Source organism: Nicotiana tabacum, chromosome 4 (genome assembly GCF_000715075.1).
Source record: "Nicotiana tabacum cultivar K326 chromosome 4, ASM71507v2, whole genome shotgun sequence".
In the NCBI taxonomy this organism is placed as follows: Eukaryota; Viridiplantae; Streptophyta; class Magnoliopsida; order Solanales; family Solanaceae; genus Nicotiana; species Nicotiana tabacum.
Window position 1 is genome coordinate 77,713,262 of NC_134083.1, and position 23,156 is coordinate 77,736,417.

Here is a 23,156-nt window from a genome sequence, read left to right on the forward strand (position 1 = left end):
CAAAACACTAATGACTTTAGGAGGTGTTAAAACAATACAAAATTTAGGTATTCACGGTGTAAACACAAGTTTCGAGTAAGTTTTTACTTTATTTTTCTACTCGATCAAGTGAGCTTGACAACCATTAAATAATTAATACAATAATTCATACAAACACACTATATAATCTTAGCACGAGACCGTTTGGTCCGGCCGATGGTGAACAATAGGGAGGGTGTGGATACATATTTTACTATCTTCCAAGCCGATGGTGAACAATAGGGAGGATGTGGATACATATTTTACTATCTTCCAAGCCAAATACGTAGGAAACTTAATTAATTAAATATGAATTAAGTTATATACACCGACAATATAAAAAATATTTATACGGTCAGTGAATAGAACTTAAACTCTTAAATATAATTGACGAGAGAGCGGTACGTAGCACCGGGCTGCCAACCAGTGGGAATGACATTCTTGGCCACCAAAATCTGATCAGAATATTGTGAAGTCAATCGGATGGAAAATGGAGGGTGTAACTCAGAGCCAGCGTCCAGTTTCCAAACAGCACCCCATGACTGCTGCATTTTCCTCCATTGATCAGTAGTACTAGTGCTGCTTTTTGTTTCTTTCAGTTCAACTTTTGCAAGATCACCATCTCCTTCTTCAAACTCTATTACCACTGCGAAGTACTCTGGGTTTGATCCTTGGTCAATGTGGAACACTATGTTTTTCCTTGAATAATCACACGCTACCCTGAAATTCAAGTCATATTAGTCCAAATAAATATCGTTGACTAATATAATTGAATTATTTATTTAAGTTAAGTTATATGAATATTATTAAAATTTTAGTTTTAGCGGACTAATCTATCTTGTTGAGCTTCAAAGGTTTCTTACCATCTTATTATTCCAACTCACCGCTTATTATTAACAGTTTACACATAGTTGACTTTTTAAATAACTTGATAATATAAAAAAATCTATCTTTTACTTTAAGCGTATATATAGAAATTAAACTTTAAAAAAGGAATTTGGTTTTACTTGAAAGCAACTAATTAAAACGGTAATAATTGGTTATAGTAAGCTTGGATTAATCGTCCAGAAATTGATGAAGCAAGTAATATCTTACACCACAATTCATGAATCAAGATTCAAGTCTAGTGGCAAATTGCACCTATATATAGTGTGATTTTTTTTAAAACTACGTAAATATATCCAAATAAAATTGAATTCAATTTGTTTTTTTTTTTAATTATTAAGAGGGGGTAGTTGAATTTGCCTAGCATAACGGATTTGCAAGACGCCAGCATCACGGAGTTTGTGTTCATGTCCAGGAATGGCCATGGAACCAAATGCAGTACCACTCAAGTCAAAGTGTGCAGATTGGGAAACGCAGGGACCTCCTGGGCAAAAGTCTGTTATCACCACCCTTACTCCTTTCCCTGAACACATAGGATGCACCTTCTTTGTACATTTCACCTGTAATACCAAAATATGAATATATTATTCACAAATCTTCAATATATATATTTGTTAATCAAGAACTTGAATAAAACTGTTTTTATTAGGTTTTAGGGTGAATTAATTAACCTGGTAGCAAGCTCCACATTCTTTTCCAGATTTGTAGAGTGATGGACCAATCCCAGTAACCAAGGAAGAGAAAGGTGCTTGAGATACTGCATTTCCATATCCACAAGATCCTCCTGCACTCATAAACATATGCGGTTACGTTATAGCACATGAGTTTAACTTCCATATGCAAACAGTTTATACAAATTCCTACACTTTCACGTCACCTAAAAGATAAGTTGAGGTAATTGTCCATAATAATCGGAATTAGGCAGATAACTTATAGCAACATGTTAAAATACAATGATCGTGTAAAGAATTCTTTGCAGTACGTACTTTCAACGTAACTTCAATGGAGGCCAGTGGCGTAGCCATCTTATAGCAAGGGTGTCAACTGACATTCCTTCGTGGAAAAAAATAAAAAAATATTATATGTTGACTCCCTTTAATTTTTTTTTGCATGTTTATTTTTATATATTTTGATATCCCTTAATAATAATCCTGGCCGCCGCTACTAATGGAGACAAGGGAGATGTAAGTTACCGTCGCTACCAGCACCATCGGGGCTGCCATACCAAGTAGCTCCAGCAGACGACCAGTGAGTGGCAGAGGTGGTCAAATTGAAATGTTTAGCTTTGAAGCTGAAGCACGGGCTGGTGAAACAAACCAAAGCAATTAGAATATGTGAAAGAATGACCAAATGTGAGATGGCGAATAAGGCCATGTTCTTTATCTTGCTTCACAAATGAAGTAGCGCTAGATTATCACTGCTTCTTTAATTTGTAATGATATTACTAGGGAAAAGTATTTGGTATTGCAAAACGGACAGAGAGATCTAGTATATATAGGGGGAAAAGAGAAAAGGTATGCCGACTGCGAACATTAGATATAATTTTACTCCACAAAAGATAGCTACACATAATCGTCTATAACAGGTGTGATTAGTAGCTTGAAAATAAGGCAGATAATCTACTACAACATATTTAAATTTAAATATATTAATTGTGTAAATGTTTTTATAGTGTATATAAATTAAATCCTAATTATAAACGTCCTTGTGCGTAGGGATGTTCAAAACCGAACCGAAACTGAAAATCGAACCGAAACCGAAGCTTAATGGCTTATTGGTATCGGGTTAACGGTTTAACGGACGAGGAACGGATTGAAATTTTTTTATTAACGGCTTATCGGTTTGGGGGCGGATTATTTAATTTTCTTAATGGATAATCCGTTAACCCGTTAAGAATATATATATAATTTATTTTTATCCATATAACTGCTCTGGACAATTGTACGAAGTGCAAAGTGAATTGTACTGATTTATTTTTATCCATAAATATGAATTGATATTCTTGGATGTTGTTTCTTCTAAGTAGTGGGTTAATTAGTTATCTGGGCAGAGATGTTGTCCAAACATGTTTTTAATTATTACTCCCAACTTGTATATATGACACTTTTAACTTTGACCCAACAAGCTTGTTCACTGGATGACCGGAACGAGTTTCATATATTGAAGAAAGGTCTCAAATGTGTTGGCAGTGTTGTTGATGTTGGAACTCGTGCAGTTATGAAATGCTGTCTTTCCGTGTTTTATATTTTTACTTCGATTTATTACATGATTTACTAATTAAAAAAGTACAATTTAAATCGATAACTGCCCGATAATAGTTAAACCTATACCAATCTGCCCGATATCTTATCGGGTGGCTAACGAATTAATATATTTAAAAGTCGATAATCGATAAATCGAACCGTTAAGAGTAAATAATCGCCCGATAAGCAGCCTACTCGTGCGCACTTCCTTCGGCCCTAATGATGTCAAGGAACCCTGAGCTTGTCTTTTACTTTAGGGGAAAAAAACATATAATGAGTGATCGGATCAAGAAAGTGAGAATAAAAAACGATACTCGGAGAAGATACTTTCTTGTAACGGTTTGTCTTCTCTTAATTAAATATCGCAATAGGGTTTGATGGGCACTCACAGATACACTAATATATTAGTAGTACTAGTATTGTTTAATAGGATCGTAATTAAGTAAAAGCATTTGAGAAAGGGACACTGGAGTCTTACTCTTACCTCCTTAATTAATTTTTCTCTGTTAGTGTCAAAGGTACACCGCCCGTATTGGTAGACTTAATATGCTAGTAAGAGAGTACTATAAGGTTCTGCAACTTTTCAGGGGGAAGACTATGTTTTTTTGCAAAATGAACTAAAGAAGAGTAATTTACTTCATCTTCGTTAAAAAAGACTACGTTGAGAACTATTTATAAATCTTTTATGACGTACGGCGTAGATTCAAAATATAAAAACATATTATCATCTTGTAGTTTTACGTAGTATTTACCATTACACAAATGAAAACTCCCTTTATAGCGACTGAAATTACAAACTTTACAATCAATGAAGAAAAATTAATGTGCCAGAATAAGCAGATTGGATCAATATCAGTATATAAATAATTTTATCTTTTTTGCAAATGTACAAATAATTCAAACTAAAAGTAGTAAATTCGGTTGAACCGCTCTAAATCAATCAGCCTCTACTCAACATGCCTGAATTAAACAATATTGCATGGCTTGGTATAGTCAAAAACAGTAGTGCATGAGCCGGCCCTGAGCAACAGTTTGACCTTAAAGTGAAAGGCAAAACTTGTCGGCAGAAATGGGGCCTTATGCAAATCTTTCTGTGTCTTTTCTTCATATAATTAATGGTCCCAATAACCAGCCGTTGATGGTGGTTTTTGGTCGTTGAAACTTCCCCTTTTTATTTTTGTCCATCTTCTTATTAATTAATCTCCTTCCTATTTATATTAGCTTTTAATAATCTTGTGTAGTCGATTTTTCTTTATAATATCATGATAAAGAATGAACATTCATCCTCATGGTTGTGGTGGGATAGATAAGATCTTCCAACTTTAATCAAATGTTTCAGCTCGAGTCATAAGTATGAAAAAAAATCCAAGTAGAGAGTGCTTTTTCTTTATTAAGTCTTATGTGACATGAATCCAGATTAACACCAGGTCGGGTGAGGAACAAAAAAAATAGAACGAGCACCCCGATTCGTTCTATACCAGTGGACATAAGAATTTTTTTACTTTTTTCGAAAAAAAATTCACTTTTTTCGAAATCAGTGTTTGACCATAAAATTTTCACTTTTCACTTGAATATGGATTTTGAAATTTTTCGAAAAGTTGAAAAACTCCAAAAAAACTGTATTTTAAAATCCACTCAGATCACTCACAAAAATTCAAAAACAACCCAAAATTATATTCATGTCCAACATAACTCTAATTTTCAAATACCATTTTCACTTGAAAAATAATTTCAATTTTTTTTTTGGAATTTTACAATTCTTATGTCCAAACGCCCACTTAAATGATGGAGTGTGCATTTTTGTCACATTTGTGTAACTATCTAGTGATACGTGGGAGTGTTTTATAACGTTTTCTTCTTTACATTTAAGTATTCACTTGTTTGGTTTTATTAGGGGGAGCTTGTGTGGACGTTATTTCAACGGTAATTAATATATTGATGTAAATAAATTTAGCATTTTTAGAAATCTCATCAGCTTTGATTCATTTAAATAAAGATCCGAGTGAGAATGATGTCTCACCCACCGAATCTTTGCTCTTCTAATTTTCTTGCACTATAGTCTCGATCGTGAAGTTCATTTGAAAGTACTCAGTGGCTTTTTTCTTCTTGAGTAGCTTCTGATAATTTTATTATTTTGTGTACGGTCAAAACCGATTCTCGATCATAAAGACTGACCGAGACAATGACGTCTCGATCGAAGGGTATTCACATATCAAGCTCGGACGAATTCCGGAGTAAGGGCGTCGAGTTTCGAGCTATAAGACCGATCGACGGCAAAACTCGGTATTATTATCGAGTTCGTATCCGAATCGAACTACGAGGCAACTCCGACCGACACAGGCCCCGAATATCGATGCCCAAGGCAGAACGAGCTCGGACCAAAATCGAGGGTTCGACCTAACACCAAGCTCGAGTCAGTGCCGAGTTCGCCGACAAAAGCCATCATAACCGCACCAAGGGAGAGAATCTTGGCAGGAATCAAGGAAGAGACAAACCACCATGGGTCCTCCACTATATGCATTATTTTATTATATTGTTATAGATAAAGTAGTGACCTTCTATTATAAAAAGGGGCATAGACTGCAATAGACTTATCTTCCCCAAGATACAGTAAGAGTTCATGTTGCTCATTGAGCCTTCCTATTTGATTATTCCCATTTTATAGCAAAATACTGGTATTGTCATTTTTGTATCATAAGGAATTTACGTATCCTTAGAACCACACCTAAATTCAACGTATCCCGATTTTTCGGATAAATAGTTTGGCGCCCACCGTGGGGCTAAGGGTAACAGTGATTGTTTGATATAAATATACAGTACACTCCAGCTTACAACCTCAAATCAGCAATGGCTTTACCTATCGACCTCGAAGCCGACCTTCAAGATGAAACCAACAACTTGGCGCCCGGGGCCGGAAGGCTACCTGACAACGGCGACGAGGCTCGGATCGAAGAACCCGAAATTCGAGCCGAAGTACCATTGGATATCAATTCACAAATAGCTCTAGAAGCGAATCAACGTTCTGAACCGGAAAGAAGCGTTCAGGGCGGTGCTCGACCCATAGCCCGAGACACCCACAACACGGGAAAAATCGGGGTCAGCTTGCGTATGATTTTCGAAATGCTACCAGCCCAACAAGCAGCGATAGCTCAGTTACAGAGCCAAACTCATATGCAAAGCAGGCCGAACTTCAATCCACTTCTTCGAGAAGTCACCCCCGTAACGGAGCCCGCCATAGTAAAATCAAACGAGCAAGAATCAGGGACCACTCCTGAAATTGCTAAATTACTCGAGGAACTCACAAAACGAGTCGAAACCAACGACAAAAAAGTGGAAACATATAATGCTAGGGTCGATCAAATCCCGGGGGCTCCACCGATAATAAAAGGGCTTGATTCGAAAAAATTCATACAAAAACCTTTTCCCTCGAGCGCGGCCCCAAAACCAATCCCCAAAAAATTCCGTATGCCCGAAATTCCCAAATATAACGGTACAACCGATTCTAACAAACATGTCACCTCCTATACATGTTCCATCAAAGACAACGATTTGGAGGACGATGAAATCGAATCCGTGTTGTTGAAAAAATTCGGAGAAACCCTCGCAAAGGGAGCAATGATCTGGTACCACAATTTGCTGCCAAATTCCATTGATTCTTTTGCCATGTTGGCCTATTCGTTCCTAAAAGCACATGCTGGTGCCATAAAGGTCGCAACAAGGAAATCAGACCTCTTCAAAGTAAAACAAAGGGGTAACGAAATGCTGAGGGAATTCCTATCCCGATTCCAAATGGAACGTATGGATTTGCCGCCGGTCACAGACGATTGGGCCGTACAAGTTTTCACTCAAGGGTTGAATGGGTTAAGTTCGACAACATCACGTCGGCTGAAACAAAATTTGATCGAGTACCCGGCAATAACCTGGGCAGATGTACACAACCGGTATCAATCAAAAATCAGGGTCGAAGATGATCAATTGGGAGCCTCGTACGGGCCCGCGCATCAGAACCGCACTGCCACTAAAAATCAGAGGGAAATCAACAGAGAACAAAGATCGAACAGAGACTGATACCGACCATACGTCACAAATCGGATGGATAACGGTTCAGCACGTGATACGATTCGGAATAACCGAAGGACTGATCGGGGGCAAAATTCTCGGGGACTTATGAGTAAGAGCGGATTTGATAAATATGTCGATCCTATAGAAGTTCCTCGATTATCGGAATATAACTTCAGCATCGATACATCTGCCATCGTATCGGCCATCAGACGCATCAAAGACACCATGTGGCCTCGACCCATGCAGACCGATCCTGCCCAAAGGAATCCCAATCAAATGTGCGAATATCATGGAACTCATGGCCACAAAACGGAAGATTGCAGGCAATTAAGAGAGGAAGTAGCCCGCTTATTTAGCAAAGGACACCTTCGGGAATTTCTGAGTGACAGGGCGAAGAACCATTTTAAGAACAAGGACTTCGGCAAGCAAAACGAGCTAGAAGAACCGCAACACGTCATTCACATGATCATCGGCAGCGTCGATTTCCCTCAGGGACCGATGCTTAAATGCGCTAAAACATCGATCGTGAGCGAAAAACGATCTCGAACTCAAGATTACACACCCATAGGGACTTTGTTTTTCAATGATGAAGATACAGCGAGAATCATCCGACCCCATAATGATGCACTGGTAATATCTGTACTCATGAATAAAACTAAGATTAAGCGTGTGTTAATTGATCCGGGTAGCTCGGCCAATATCATCAGATCGAGGGTCGTAGAGCAGCTCGGCCTGCAAGACCAGGTCGTATCCGCGACTCTGGTTCTAAACGGATTCAATATGGCATGTGAAACCACCAAAGGTGAGATTACCCTGCCGATAAACGTGTCTGGAACCATCCAGGAAACAAAGTTTTATGTGATCAAAGGTGATATGAGATATAATGCCCTTTTCGGAAGGCCATGGATCCACAGCATGAGAGTCGTACCCTCGACCCTGCACCAGGTCCTAAAATTCCCAACATCGAGAGGCGTCAAAATAGTGTACGGAGAACAACCGGCCGCAAAGGAAATGTTCTCTGTCGAGGTAGCAAAATCAATATCCTCGTCTTCGCCGATAAAAAGATCAGGTTCAGAAGGAAACATAATCGAAGAGCGGAGCGCCAAATAGCAATCACAGTCATCGGCTTCTACCCAGTCAGGTAAGCGGAACATTGAAGAAGATGATGATTGATGGATCCCTCGATCCTTCGTAACCCCCGATGATTCTGATGCCACTAAATCAACGAATGAGGAACTGGAGAAAATCATACTGATCGAACGCTGGCCCGAGCGAAAGGTATACCTGAGGACGGGTTTAAGCCCCGAACTCAGGAAGAAACTCATTCGATTTCTTGTTGATAACATCGACTGTTTTTCCTGGTCCCATCTAGATATAACAGGGATCCCACTGGACATAACGACGCATCAGCTAAGCTTGGACCCTAGGTTCAGACCGGTGAAGCAAAAAAGAAGACCCCAGTCCGAGGTAAAGCACGCATTCATAAAGGATGAGGTAACCAAACTTCTCAAAATAGGGTCCATTCGGGAGGTAAAATACCCTGAATGGTTAGCCAATATGGTTGTAGTGCCTAAAAAGGGGGACAAACTTAGAATGTGTGTGGACTATAAAGATTTGAACAAGGCATGCCCCAAAGATTCCTTTCCACTGCCCAACATCGATCGCATGATCGATGCCACGGCCGGTCACGAGATCCTCACTTTTCTCGATGCCTATTCCGGGTATAATCAAATTCAGATGAACCTGGACGACCGGGAAAAGACTTTATTTGTGACCCAATATGGAACATATTGCTACAACGTAATGCCCTTCGGACTAAAAAATGCAGGAGCTACTTATTAGCGCCTAGTAAATAAAATGTTTGAAGAACAAATAGGTAAATCAATGGAAGTCTATATTGATGACATGCTAGTTAAATCCCTGCGCGCAGAGGACCATTTGATCCATTTGCAGGAAACGTTCGAGATTCTAAGGAAATACAACATGAAGCTCAACCCCGAGAAATGTGCTTTCGGGTCAGTTCAGAGTTCCTCGGCTTCATGGTGTCAAATCGGGGAATCGAGATTAACCCCGACAAAATCAAGGCCATCGAAGACATTACCATTGTGGACAGCGTGAAAGTTGTACAAAGGTTAATGGGAAGAATTGCAGACTTAGGCCGGTTCATTTCAAAATCATTAGATCGAAGTCACAAATTTTTCTCCCTACTTAAAAAGAAGAACGACTTCGCCTTGACACCAGAATGCCAGCAAGCGATGCAGGAATTAAAACGATATCTATCGAGCCCACCACTGCTTCACACTCCAAAAATAGGCAAAAAACTGTACTTATACTTGGCGGTATCAGAAGTCGCCGTTAGCAGTGTCTTAGTTCGAAAGGAGCAAGGTACGCAATTTCTCGTTTATTACGTATGTCGGACCTTAGGAGAAGCTGAAACTAGGTATCCGCACTTAGAGAAATTAGCACTTGCGCTAGTAAGCGCCTCCAGAAAGTTAAGGCTGTACTTTTAATGTCACCCTATAAGCTTATTAACCACCTACCCACTCCGTAATATTTTACATAGGCCCGAACTGTCAGGCTGATTGGCCAAATGGGCCATCGAAATCAGCGGGTGCGATATCGAATATCAACCCCGTACGACCATCAAGTCTCAAATTTTAGCAGACTTCGTGGCCGACTTCGCGCCAACCCTCGTACCCGAAATCGAAATAGAACTCCTTCTGAAATCAGGTATATCGTCAGGGGTATGGACACTTTTTACAGACGGGGCTTCGAACGTAAAGGGCTCCGGGCTAGGCATAGTTTTGAAACCCCCCACGGGCAACATTATTAGGCAAGCTATTAAAACTATTAGATTGACTAACAACGAGGCCGAGTATGAAGCCATGATTGCACGTCTCGAACTAGCTAGAAACTTGGGAGCATAAGTCATCGAGGCGCATTGTGACTCTTTGATGGTGGTGAGTCAAGTAAACAAAACCTTCAAAGTCCGAGAAGGTAGAATGCAGAGGTATTTGGACAGACTGCTTATCACTTTGCACCATTTTAAACAATGGACTCTACGGCATATTCCACGAGAACAGAATAATGAGGCTGATGCTCTTGCGAATTTGGGATCGTCGATCGAGGTAGATGATTTGAGCTCGGGGACTGTCATTCAACTTTCAAAATCGGTAATCGAAGATGGGCATGCCGAAGTAAATTCTACTATCTTAACCTGGGATTGGAGAAACAAGTATATTGAATACTTAAAAACGGAAAGCTCCCGTCAGACCGTAAAGATTCCAGGACCCTACGAACTAAAGCTACTCGATTTACGTTGGCCACTGACGGAACACTATATCGAAGGACCTACGATGGTCCAATGGCAGTATGCTTAGGTCCGGGAGATACCAATTACATCCTCCGGGAAGTACACGAGGGCACTTGTGGGAATCACTCCGATGCCGACACATTAGTTCGAAAGGTGATCAGAGCAGGATACTATTGGATTAATATGAGCAAAGATGCGAAAGAATTTGTTCGTAAATGTGATAAATGTCAAAGGTTTGCGCCAATGATCCATCAACCCGGAGAGCAGCTTCACTCGGTCCTATCCCCATGGCCGTTCATGAAATGGGGAATGGACATCGTCGACCCTCTGCCATCGACCCCAGGTAAAGCCAAATTTATTTTATTTATGACTGACTATTTTTCTAAATGGGTTGAAGCGCAGGCATTCGAGAAAATAAGAGAGAAGGAAGTTATAGACTTTATTTGGGATCATATCATATGCCGATTCGGGATACCCGCCGAAATAGTATGTGATAATGGGAAGCAATTCATCGGCAGCAAAGTCATAAAATTCTTCGAAGATCACAAAATAAAAAGGATACTATCAACGCCATACCACCCCAGTGGGAACGGACAGGCCGAATCAACGAACAAGACTATTCTTCAAAACCTGAAGAAGAGGTTGAACGACGCCAAGGAAAAATGGAGAGAAATCCTGCCCGAAGTCCTTTGGGCATACCGGACAACGTCAAAATCCAGCACGGGGGCAACCCCATTCTCCTTAGTGTATGGTTCCGAAGCATTGATATCGGTCGAAGTCGGTGAACATATCCCAGATTTCGATTCATGACGGAAAAATCAAATAACGAGGCCATGAACACCAGCCTTGAATTATCGGACGAAGGACGAGAAGTTGCCATCATCCGATTGGCCGCCCAAAAGCAACGAATCGAAAGGTATTATAATCAAAGAATTAAGTTTCGCCATTTCAAACCCGGGGACTTAGTATTAAGGAAAGTCACCATCAATACCCGGAATCCAAACGAAGGAAAATTAGGACCTAATTCGGAGGGACCATATCAGGTGCTCGAGGGCGTCGGAAAAGGATCATACAGGCTCGACATCATAAACGGCAAATAGCTATCAAGCAGTTGGAATGTATCACATCTAAAATGGTACTACTGCTAAGGAATGAACTTCCCACATTCATCTAACTAACCCCTGCAGAAAGTCCGGACAAAAGCTAAATGTTGCTATGTGGAGTCGATCGCTAAACCGTCCAGAGCCTTTGAACCCACGCCACAAAGCTGAAATGGATCTTTCGCTTAAAAGTACGTGTTGCACTCTTTTTTCCTTAAATCGGTTTTATCCCAAATGGGTTTTTCGGCAAGGTTTTTAATGAGGCAACCATCAATGGCGGTGCACTTTTAAACAGTATCCGAGGCCTCTATCCAATCGACCTCGAATACTAGGGGGCATCAGGACCTCAAATACATCAAATTCAGATACATGAAAAGTCATTTCACAACAATAGGGTTCCAAGAGGAAATATTGTAAGAGCCAAATGGTCAAAACGAACTATGCTCATGTAGAATGGCCCGAACATAGGCGCAAAACATGAACACATGTACAATGACTTGAGATTTATTGTGCATCCAGAATTAAGATTCACTTAACTATTAAGCCTACGGGCTACATTATCTCGAGTTCAATACATTCACTCGACCATTAAGCCTACGGGCTACCTTTATCTCGAGTTCGAAGCACTCACTCGACCACTAAGCCTACGGGCTACCTTTATCTCGAGTTTGAAGCACTCACTCGACCACTAAGCCTACGGGCTACATTATCTCGAGTTCGATACATTTCCTCGACCATTAAGCCTACGGGCTACATTATCTCGAGTTCGATACATTCACTCGACTATTAAGCCTACGGGCTACATTGTCTCGAGTTCGATACATTCACTCGACTATTAAGCCTATGGGCTACATTGTCTCGAGTTCGATACATTCACTCGACCATTAAGCCTACAGGCTACATTATCTCGAGTTCGATACATTCACTCGACCATTAAGCCTACGGGCTACCTTTATCTCGAGTTCGAAACACTCACTCGACCATTAAGCCTACGGTCTACCTTTATCTTGAGTTCGAAACACTCACTCGACCATTAAGCCTACAGGCTATCTTTATCTCGAGTTCAAAACACTCACTCGACTATTAAGCCCATGGGCCACATTATCTCGAGTTCGATACATTCACTCGACCATTAAGCCTACGGGCTATCTTTGTCTCGAGTTTGAATCATTCACTCGACTAAGCCCACGGGATATTTTTATTTCGAGTTCGAGCAAGCATTCACTCGACCATTAAGCCTACGGGCTACTTATATTACTTCGAGTTCGAATCATTCACTCGACTAAGCCTACGTGCTATTTTTATTTCGAGTTCGAGCAAGCACTCACTCGACCATTAAGCCTACGGGCTACCTACACTATTTCGAGTTCGAATCACTCGACTGTTAAGCCTACGAGCTACTGTTATTCCTATTATTCTGAGTTCGAGCAAGCACTCACTCATGGGCTACAATATTTCAAAAACATTCACTCAACGGCTAATAAGCCACTTTTACAAATCACCTACGGATTATATTCCTTCAATGTTTGAATCATCGACTCAACGAGCAAACCCAGGGGCTACAAGTCTGATCGATCAGAGAGACTACAAGGTCAACATTCGATTAAAAGCCTTCACAAAACAAAAACAAGTCGACCTCGTCATACACATATATACAAAAATTGCCTATGTGACTAATTTACAGACACGAAGAATTAGAAACTAAGCTTCATGGTCGAGCTCTTCCCCATCCTCGAATCCGCTTTTGCTACCATCATCGTCATCATCATCAGAAGCCAAGGCTTCAGCTTCCGCTTCGAGCTCTTTTTCCCTTTTACCTCTTCGGTAAGGACGAAACCTCGAGCGTGTATCTCCTCGAGGGCCTCCCTCCAAGACCTACACGTGGCAAGTTCGGCAACCCAATGAGCTTGAGTATCGGCAGTCTTTGCCGCTTCTCAGGCCTCCATCTGAGCAGTCTCAGCATCAGCCCGATATACAGCAATGGACTTATCCGCCAAGACTTTCGACGACTCAACTTCCGCTTTAGCCTCAGCAAGTCGTGTTTCAAGCTCCTCGATCCTCTTTGCTTGAACCGACCCCTTTTGCTTGACACTTCGAAGTTGAACGTCGGCTGATAATAATTTCGTCAAGATGGTTTCTTTTTCCGCTGCCAGGAGGTCGAGGTTCTCCTTCCACCGATTGCATTCAGCTCGGATTTGGTCGACTTCTTCTTGAAGTAACCCGATCTTTTGCTGCAACTGAGACAACGAAGGGTTAACTTTCACGGTTGAGTCAGACCCGTACTTTAACAGAACGAGGCTCACCTGCTTATCGAGCTCGACCCCTTCTTCACGGAACTTAGCCAAATCCGCTTGGAGATCCTTTATAGCCTCATCCTTTTGGCTGCAAAGAAGCCGCAGGGAATCTCTCTCACCTGAGACCTTCCGGCGCTCGGCCTCACACTGGCTAAGATCGACTCAAAACCTATTAATGGCATGCACAGTAAGAAACAGAGTCAAGTATGGAAAAGAACAGAGAAACTAAGTATGGAAAAATCATTACCCAAGTAATGAAATGCTGAGCCTCCTCTAATAAAAGAGAAGCATCACCGATATCGGAACCATCGTCGACCCCAGTAAAACAATCCCTAAAAGGATCCCCTGCACCAGAGCCAGCGCCGATATCAGGAGTCTTCAACTCTCGAGCTTCTTTCAATGCCTCCTCAGAAAAAGACGAAAGAGAAGGCGAATGACCCGTTGTCATAGCCCCGAGCAAATCACTCGGAGTACTCCGGTCGAGACTCAAGTCTTCGGAACCAACCCCGACAGGCACAGCCGTCATCAGCTCGGGAGCTCTAGCAACCTCGATGGCCTCCGTAGATCGAATCACCAAAGCCGAAGAGCTATCCTCTTCTCCTTCTTCTCTCAGTCATTGGACCGAGTCCATCGAAAGGGTGATTGCTTTTCTCCTCACCCTTCGAGTTTTGGGCTTCGGGTCCTCTGACCGAGAGGAATCTCTTCGTTTCTTATCTTTCCCCTGTTTGAGAACCAGGAACTTATTTCCTTCTTCACCGCTCGAAGGCCTCAGAGCGGCATCCCTGTTTACGCCTGCACAAAGAAAATCGGTAGCAAAAAGAACGCGCAGAACACTTTGAAGAAAACAGGAAGCAAACCTCACCATGACTCTTGGCCTCCCATCTACCTTTTGCCAAATCACGCCAAGCGCGTTCGGCATAAGAAGGGCTCGAGGCTAACTTCCGAACCCAGTCCTCGAGGTCAGGCACGGCTTGTGGCATCCAAGGGGCAGCTGAACATCAGGAAAGGACATCAGAAAAAATCTGAAAAAAGACATGAAAGGTAAAACAAGAATCACTTACGATCAAAATTTCATTCTTCAGGGAACAACATCTTCTCCTCCGGAATAATATCACGGGTCCTCACTCCAATATATCGACCCATCCAACCTCGATCCTTGTCTTCATCGATACTCGACATCAAAGCCTTCGATGCTCGACGATGAAGTCTAATTAGTCCTCGGAAAATCTGAGGCCGGTACAGTCGTATAAGATGGTTCAGAGAAAAATCCACCCCCCGGCTTTGATGGAAAAGAAGCGCAACAAGATCACTATATGCCATAAAGAGGGATGAATTTGGCCAAGAGTGACCTGGTATCTTTTGCAGAAATCGATAATCACCGGGTCGACGGGTCCCAATGTGAAGGGATAAGTATAAACACTTAAACACCCATCCACATAAGTAGTGACGCTCTCATCGGAGGATGGAATTTGCAACACAACCTCGGGACCCCAGTTGCAATCTTTTCTGATGGCCTCGAGATGATCCTCCGTTATAGAGCACATATATATCGATACGTGCTCACATCGACCCAGAACAGACGAAGGATTCTCCACCCTAAAATCGGTCTTCAAAATACACGGGTCAGGAACATAGTCATAAACGGACGGCTCTGCCGGCGCCTTATCATCAAACGGCCGTGAGGAAGAAGCTTTCTCCTTCTGAGGTACGATTTTGGAAGTTTTCGCCATTGATATGAAAGGAAAGAATGCGATGGAAGGTGAAAGAAGGGATAACACCAAAACTCTGGTATAAGCGGCCCTGAAGCAGTGAAATATAGAGGATAAATAAGAGAATTTGGAAGAAGAGAAGTGGTAAAAGTTGTTTGGAAAGACTATTTATAGGCTAAGGCATGACGATTCGGTATTAGCGGTGGCCGACCACCGTCTGACACACATTAAAAGCTTCGATAAGACCAAACCGATGGGACAGTTATCGCATACGTCATGATCGGGGTTGATAGGAACGTCGACATGAATTTAATCGAGCCGAAGAGAAATCATATCGTTTCTCGCCACATCCTTTCCGAGAAACGAGGGGACTATCTGTGTACGGTCAAAACCGATTCTCGATCATAAAGACTGACCAAGACAATGACGTCTCGATCGAAGGGTATCCACATATCAAGCTCGGACGAATTCCGAAGTAAGGGCGTCGAGTTTTGAGCTATAAGACCGATCGACGGCAAAACTCGGTATCATTATCGAGTTCGTATCCGAATCGAACTACGAGACAACTCCGATCGACACAGGCCCCGAATATCGATGCCCAAGGCAGAACGGGCTTGGACCAAGACCGGGGGTTCGACCTAACACCAAGCTCGAGCCAGTGCCGAGCTCGCCGACAAAAGTCATCATAACCGCACTAAGGGAGAGAATCTTGGCAGGAATCAAGGAAAAGACAAACCATCATGGGTCCTCCACTATATGCATTATTTTATTATATTGTTATAGATAAAGTAGTGACCCTCTATTATAAAAAGGGGCATAGACTGCAATAGACTCATCTTCCCCAAGATACAGTAAGAGTTCATGTTGCTCATTGAGCCTTCCTATTTGATTATTCCCATTTTATAGTAAAATACTGGTATTGTCATTTTTGTATCATAAGGAATTTACGTATCCTTAGAATCACACCTAAATTCAACGTATCCCGATTTTTCGGGTAAATTTATTTCCATCTATACACTCCATTGTTATCGAAATTCTCTTGAAAATTTGTCAAGTGGAGGCCTGCTAATTAATTTGCCGTACCATGAAAGGAATGACACTGTCCATTGATGGTTTGTTCTTTATGGTCTAAACTGTTCATTAAGGAAATAATACATTTTAAATTATTTGAGCTTTGTAATTTGATATAAACATCAAGTGTGTACGTTTTTTTTTTTAAGTCTAAGTTCCAAAGCAATGATCATTAAACGGTTGTACTCTACATAAAGGCCTAAATTCCAGCCCCTCCCCACCTTCTTTTTTTGGGCAAATATCACTTTTAGCCATGTGGCCAAGTTATTTTTATTTGATAGTCGTAAAAATATATAAAATTTATATTTTTTTATACAACATACACAAGTATATATATACAAAATATACATATTTTCGGTTGTTATTTTGATAGCGGTTATACAATATTAATCCTTTTTTCTCATAAAAGTTCTTTTCTCTCTCTTAGTGCTTTAGTGTTTATATTTTATTAAGTATTTCTTACCACGACCAAGTCTTTTTGAAGTAAACCTCCAAAGTAGTTGCTTCAATGATGTATTTAAGTATATAACATATTCTTAATAATATTTCTGTTTTTGTGTTTCAAGATCATGCCCCAATTTTAGAATGCGGATATTCTTCTTTCAAAAACTTAAGTCTTACTCTATTTTTATCGTAACTAACTATGAGGCTATAGCAATTTAATCTTGCCTTGATTATTTTCTTTACCGAGAAACCAACTATAATTGAAAAAGGAGATCTATCATTCATGTGACATAACATTTTGATTGACATATTTTGCTACTATATAGTTGCCACCAAGATCGTATTAGCATCTAGTGATGGAATAAGAAAATGATAGGAAGCAGGAAAATGTGGTTTCCATTATTTCTGAAAGGTACATATTTTGAAAATTTGTTAGACCCCGTAATGATTTTATGAAAGATAGATACATTATTATTTTTCCTTCTCAAAAAAGACAAATGACTGCAGGGGAATTTTTGGAGGAAAAAGAAAGCATAATCACTCTTGAATGTTAGCAACATAGAAAATTTACTAAGAACTTTATTAGAATCGAATATTAATTTTTGTCATAGTATTTTTCTATAGCACTTCTCGAAAAGTTTCTTTTGGAGTTGGATGGCCCCGTGAATGATGAGGAAAGGGCACGTGAAGGAGGGGAGAACTTTGACGACCAAGGATTGTGGTGGAATGAATATTATTATTCAATCTTTATCTAAAAGTTTCGGGTTTGAATCATAAGAAGGGAAAAAAAACTCAATAGAAAACACTTTTTTATGGGCCTTATATGGCATGAATCCAAATTAATCGGAACCTCAATATGAATATCAAACGCCATGTGAGAAAAAAAGGTGAAACCTTGTATTTAAATGACGTAGAATGAAGTCTACTTTAATTCCTCTTTGACACCTTCAATGACTGTTAATTTTCCTTCTCTTTTTTCCTTTGATATGATAAACAAGTCCACTTTATTACGGATGTCCACAGAGAAAATGTAGAAATTTAAGTCCAAGTATATATGCCGCTGTCCAAGAAGTTAAACAACGTTGAGGCTCAATGCAGATGAGTGCAAGGGGAAATTAGAAATAACCAAATTTACAATTGGTGATTGAAAAATAGCCATAATTTTAAAAGTAATTAAAATTTAGTCACTTTTTTTATGTAAAGATAAAATTTGAACAAAACACCCTTAAAAATACAGAAAAATTCCACCATAATAAGTTGGAGTTCGAAATTTTTTACGTATGAGATTCCAGCATAATGTGCTGGAATTTCATAATGTGATGGAGTTCCAACATAATATGCTGGAAGTTTGTATGCAGGAGCTTCATAATCTAGCATATTATACTAGAACTTTTATGCTTCAGCAAAATAGTGACTATTTTTTAATGACTTTGCAAACACCAATTATTTTTAATTATCAATCTGAAAATTGACCAGCACGTGCTATTTTCACGAGTGTAAACGTACGAAGTTAAAATTTTATAGTGGATCAAGTTAGACGACTCACCGAAACTAGAATATATATAGTATATCCAGTAATACAAATGAAGCCCAAGATTTAAGTTGAATTCCTTCTCCAATAATTGGACAAGGGGTATGGTATAAAGAGATGGCAATGGCAAAACGTTGGCCCAATAATATCGCAGGCCTAAGGTAGTATTTAGGAACGAACGGGATGGACCACCTTTCACTTTTAGTCCCAGAAAAGAAGAAATCAATTTTTGGGGGTTTGGACCAAAGAAATATATTTGTTGGGCTATTCGCAAATGTATTTGAGAGTGCTCTTTGGTTCTAGTCCTCCTAATAAAGAAGCTAATAGATGACAGAAGAAATCAATTGTTTGGTTATCCTCCGTAACTGAGAGCGCTCGTTAGTTACTTTCAAACACTATGAAGCTAGTCCTCTTTCCTCGTTCCCCCCCCCCCCTTTTTACGGACTAAGAGCCGTTTGCACATAAGAAATTTATTTATTTTTTTATTTTTTTTCTGAAATCAGCTTTTGTTTATAAAATTTCTAATTTTCACATGCATTTTGAAATTTTTTGAAATTTTGAAAAATTCCAAAAAGCTATTTTTTAAAATTTTCGCTCAGATTACTCACAAAACTTCAAAAAGACCCCAAAATTATATTCATGTCCAAACACAACTCTAATTTTCAAATACCATTTTAACTTAAATTTTTTTTTCACCTTTTTTTTGGAATTTTGCAATTCTTATGTCCAAACGCCCACTAAAAGAGTAGTAATTGTTTTTAAAAAAAATTAATGTCAGATGTGTTTGCTAACACAATACGAGAACATTTTGAAAAACAAATTAAAAGCCAAGATCCATGAAATCAATTTTCCTTTTATTCTGGGAAGGAGCCGGGGGCTGGATATACATCCGATGCGAGTTAACATTTACCAACAAGAAGAGGCTGGCTTATGAATTATTCAAGTTCTTACTATGTCATTTTTGCCCTTTCTCTCAGCATGTCTCGACTACCAGAGATCCCTTTGCACCAATAATGCTGGAATTACAAATGACACAAAATTATTTACTTGACCAATCATTTTGATTACGCCAAATGCCGATTCTTGATAGTGAAGGCAACAAGAAAACAAACTAGACAAGGAACACTTGAATATTCAACTCAGTGACACACATGGGTGGACCAAATTTGATATTGATCTCTAGCAGTCAAGTTGGACTGCTAAAACTCTTCCCTTTTTTTGTCCTAGGTTTGTATCTCCCTACCCCTTTAACTCCCCTTAGCAAAAAAGAAGAAGAAAAAAGAATTTAAAGCTCAAAAGAAACTATGGCAGGGGGATTAGCAGTAGTAGCAAATGAGGATGGGCAGTACAATGGCAAGCTGACATCTTTTGTAATATTAGCTTGTATGATGGCTGCTATGGGAGGTGTAATTTTTGGATATGATATTGGAATTTCAGGTTTGATTTTCTGCATTTTCCTAAGTTATACAATCTTAAAACACACCTTGTAAAAGTTCCAATTGTCCAAAGGAAAAAAAAAAGTACAACACAAGATGTAGCTGCTATTTCCTTTGGTACTATGAATCAATTGCTTTACATAATCTATTTTATTTTACTAATAGTAGCTTTGAAAATGTGAAGGTGGAGTAACATCCATGGAACCTTTTCTAAAGAAGTTTTTCCATGATGTGTACACAAAGATGAAAGAAGACAAAGAAGTTAGCAATTACTGCAAATTTGACAGCCAATTGTTGACATCATTCACATCTTCCCTTTACGTAGCTGGTTTTTTTGCTACTTTTATTGCTTCATCAGTCACCAAAACATTTGGTCGTAAGGCCTCAATCCTTCTTGGAGGAGCTAATTTCCTAGCTGGTGCAGCCCTTGGTGGAGCTGCTTTTAATGTCTATATGCTTATCTTTGGCAGAGTTTTACTAGGTGTTGGTGTTGGTTTTGCAAATCAGGTAACAAATTACTACATGGGGTCCAAAAAATTAGTCGTTTGGGCGAGCTGAATTTATCTCAAAATATTTGACGTTTTAGAAAAACGTAATTTCTCATTGTGCCAAAAAACATAATGTCTCGGTGTACCAATAATAGCATACTCTTGGCCCGTTTAGTCATAAAAAAATTTCACTTTTATTCGAAAAATTTTAACTTGTTTTCGAAATGGTCATAAAATTTTTTAAATTTCGAAAATTTGAAAAACTCCCAAAAACTATTTTTCAAAATTTTCACCTCAAATCACTCATCAAGAATCAAATATAGCTCCATATTATATTTATGTCCAAACACAACTCTAATTTTCAAATACCATTTTTACTTAATTTTTTTTTTTTTACTTTTTTCTGAAATTTCACAATTCTTATGTCCAAATGCCAACTCATATCTATAGAAATGATCGACATGTTTGAAGAGCACAAGTTTTGAGGGTATTTTGGTAGATACGAAAAGTCTTTCTTTCTTTATCCGATCAAACACCTTCCTATAAAATGAAATAACGGGAATACTTCTCAACTAAAAGACATAAATCATGTTTCACTCTTGTTAAAAAGGGGAAAGTTCTCAAAATGCAATCTCAAAGAGTTTTCTTTTGTCCAATTTACTATTCTTATTATTCCTTTTTGGGACTAAAACAGCCCAATCAACTATCTAAAGATTAAGTTGGTTTTTACCATTTTGCAGGCTGTACCATTATATCTTTCAGAAATGGCACCATCCAAGTACAGAGGAGGAATCAACAATAGCTTTCAACTAAGTGTAGGCATTGGAGTTTTAATAGCAAACCTTATAAATTATGGCACTGAAAAGGTCAAAGGTGGTTGGGGATGGAGAGTGTCCCTTGCTATGGCTGCAGTTCCAGCATTCATTTTAACTTTAGGCGCATTATTCCTCCCAGAAACACCGAACAGCTTAATTCAACGCACCAAGGATCGCGAAAAGGTTAAAAGAATGCTACAAAGAATCCGAGGCACTGATGATGTTCAAGCAGAACTTGATGATCTTATTGTAGCTAGTGAAACTTCAAAAACTATCAAACACCCTTTTAAGAACATTCTACAAAGAAAATATAGGCCTCAACTTGTTATGTCCGTGGCAATACCGTTTTTCCAACAAGTGACGGGAATTAATGTCATTGCATTCTATGCTCCTATACTTTTTCGAACGATTGGACTAGGTGAAAGTGCAGCTCTTTTGTCTGCTGTTGTGACAGGGGCTGTTGGGATTGCTACAACTGCAATGTCAATGTTGATTGTCGATAAAGTTGGCCGAAGAGGGCTGCTAATTTTTGGAGGAATACAAATGTTTGTTACACAAATGTTAGTAGGAGGATTAATGGGAGCTAAGTTAGGGGATCACGGTGGAGTGAGTAAAGCTTGGGCATTTGTGATATTGGTGTTGATTTGCATTTATGTAGCTGGTTTTGGTTTGTCATGGGGCCCATTAGGATGGTTAATTCCAAGTGAAATATTCCCATTAGAGATAAGATCAGCTGGACAAAGTATTACAGTAGCAGTGAACTTTCTCTTCACTTTTTTGGTTGGTCAAACATTTTTAGCCATGTTGTGCCATCTTAAGTTTGGGATTTTCTTCTTTTTTGGAGCTTGGGTGGCAATAATGACTGCATTTGTCTACTGGTTTTTGCCAGAGACTAAGAATTTGCCTATTGAGAAAATGGACAGGGTGTGGAGGGAACACTGGTTTTGGAAGAGAATTGTAGGAGAAAATAATGAGGTTATCATCAAAGAAACAACTTAAAGTTAGTGATCATGAGCCCATCCGTAGAATCAATTGAAAGAAAAGTGTTGCTCTCTTCCTTTTCCTATTTGGAAATTTATGATTATGCTTATTGGAAACTGTATATTGGTTTTCTAAATTAGACATCATGCAGAAGAGATACAATGAAATCGTATTTCACTACAAGAAATGAGATTTTCAGTGACAATTTTATGCCACGAAAAGGAAGGCGTTTTTAGTGGCGATCAAAGAAGTTGCCAAGGAAAATAACTTATTAGTGACGCAAGCAAGGAGTCGCTAAGGATTTATCTTTATAATGTAACTTAACCATCAATTAGAGATGTATAAGCACTTGTAAGAGACATTTTCCTTATCATTTGTGGTAAAAACTTACCAATTTTATGCTCTATTTCTTGTCCTTGCCTAGTCATCTAAATTCTAACATATGGATATGGTCCCTAACTCCCAACTAAGGACTACCTAAATATTGATCTTTCATTCTACCAAAACCTAATCAAAGTATGTTTTGGTGACATAATCGAACAAACTGGCTACTAAATAATATGTCCTAGGTTTTACTACTCCATTTAACTTTCCCGCTTTCTTTCTGTTTTTGATCTTAAGTCTATTCCCTCAAACAAATGAAGGAATAAAACAAATCAAAATCAAACAAATGCAAAACGGGAAAATATTTTGGCTTCTAGTCCTTTATTAAAGTGGCATAATTGGAACCGCCTCAGACTCTTTGGATCAACACTTACGTTTGCTT

At 39.4% G+C, this 23,156-nt stretch overlaps 2 protein-coding genes across 2 annotated transcripts; one reads left to right on the forward strand and one right to left on the reverse strand.

The window, feature by feature from the left end:
* Positions 1–255: 255 nt before the first annotated feature.
* Positions 256–2,377, reverse strand: LOC107760991 (expansin-B15). The gene is made up of 4 exons (XM_016579143.2): positions 2,097–2,377; positions 1,575–1,687; positions 1,264–1,463; positions 256–738 (listed from the first exon to the last, which is right to left on the reverse strand). Exons 1-4 carry the CDS (start codon positions 2,275–2,277, stop codon positions 396–398), a joined length of 837 nt encoding a protein of 278 aa, XP_016434629.2. The 5' UTR covers positions 2,278–2,377; the 3' UTR covers positions 256–395.
* Positions 2,378–19,868: 17,491 nt separating this feature from the next.
* On the forward strand, positions 19,869–22,796 carry LOC107760992 (hexose carrier protein HEX6). The gene is made up of 3 exons (XM_016579144.2): positions 19,869–20,107; positions 20,291–20,613; positions 21,335–22,796. The coding sequence occupies exons 1-3, from the start codon at positions 19,975–19,977 to the stop codon at positions 22,406–22,408; spliced, it is 1,530 nt and encodes a 509-aa protein (XP_016434630.1). The 5' UTR covers positions 19,869–19,974; the 3' UTR covers positions 22,409–22,796.
* Positions 22,797–23,156: the final 360 nt, after the last annotated feature.

Excerpts from the sequence above, each read along its gene's own strand:
- LOC107760991 (XM_016579143.2), bottom strand. The coding sequence starts at position 2,277 with ATGGCCTTATTCGCCATCTCACATTTGGTCATTCTTTCACATATTCTA. Across the intron at positions 1,688-2,096 it reads CGATGGTGCTGGTAGCGACG|GAGGATCTTGTGGATATGGA; the intron begins GTAACTTACATC and ends TTATGAGTGCAG. Across the intron at positions 739-1,263 it reads TTGCAAATCCGTTATGCTAG|GGTAGCGTGTGATTATTCAA; the intron begins GCAAATTCAACT and ends CTTGAATTTCAG.
- LOC107760992 (XM_016579144.2), top strand. The coding sequence starts at position 19,975 with ATGGCAGGGGGATTAGCAGTAGTAGCAAATGAGGATGGGCAGTACAAT. Across the intron at positions 20,108-20,290 it reads ATATGATATTGGAATTTCAG|GTGGAGTAACATCCATGGAA; the intron begins GTTTGATTTTCT and ends GAAAATGTGAAG. Across the intron at positions 20,614-21,334 it reads GTGTTGGTTTTGCAAATCAG|GCTGTACCATTATATCTTTC; the intron begins GTAACAAATTAC and ends ACCATTTTGCAG.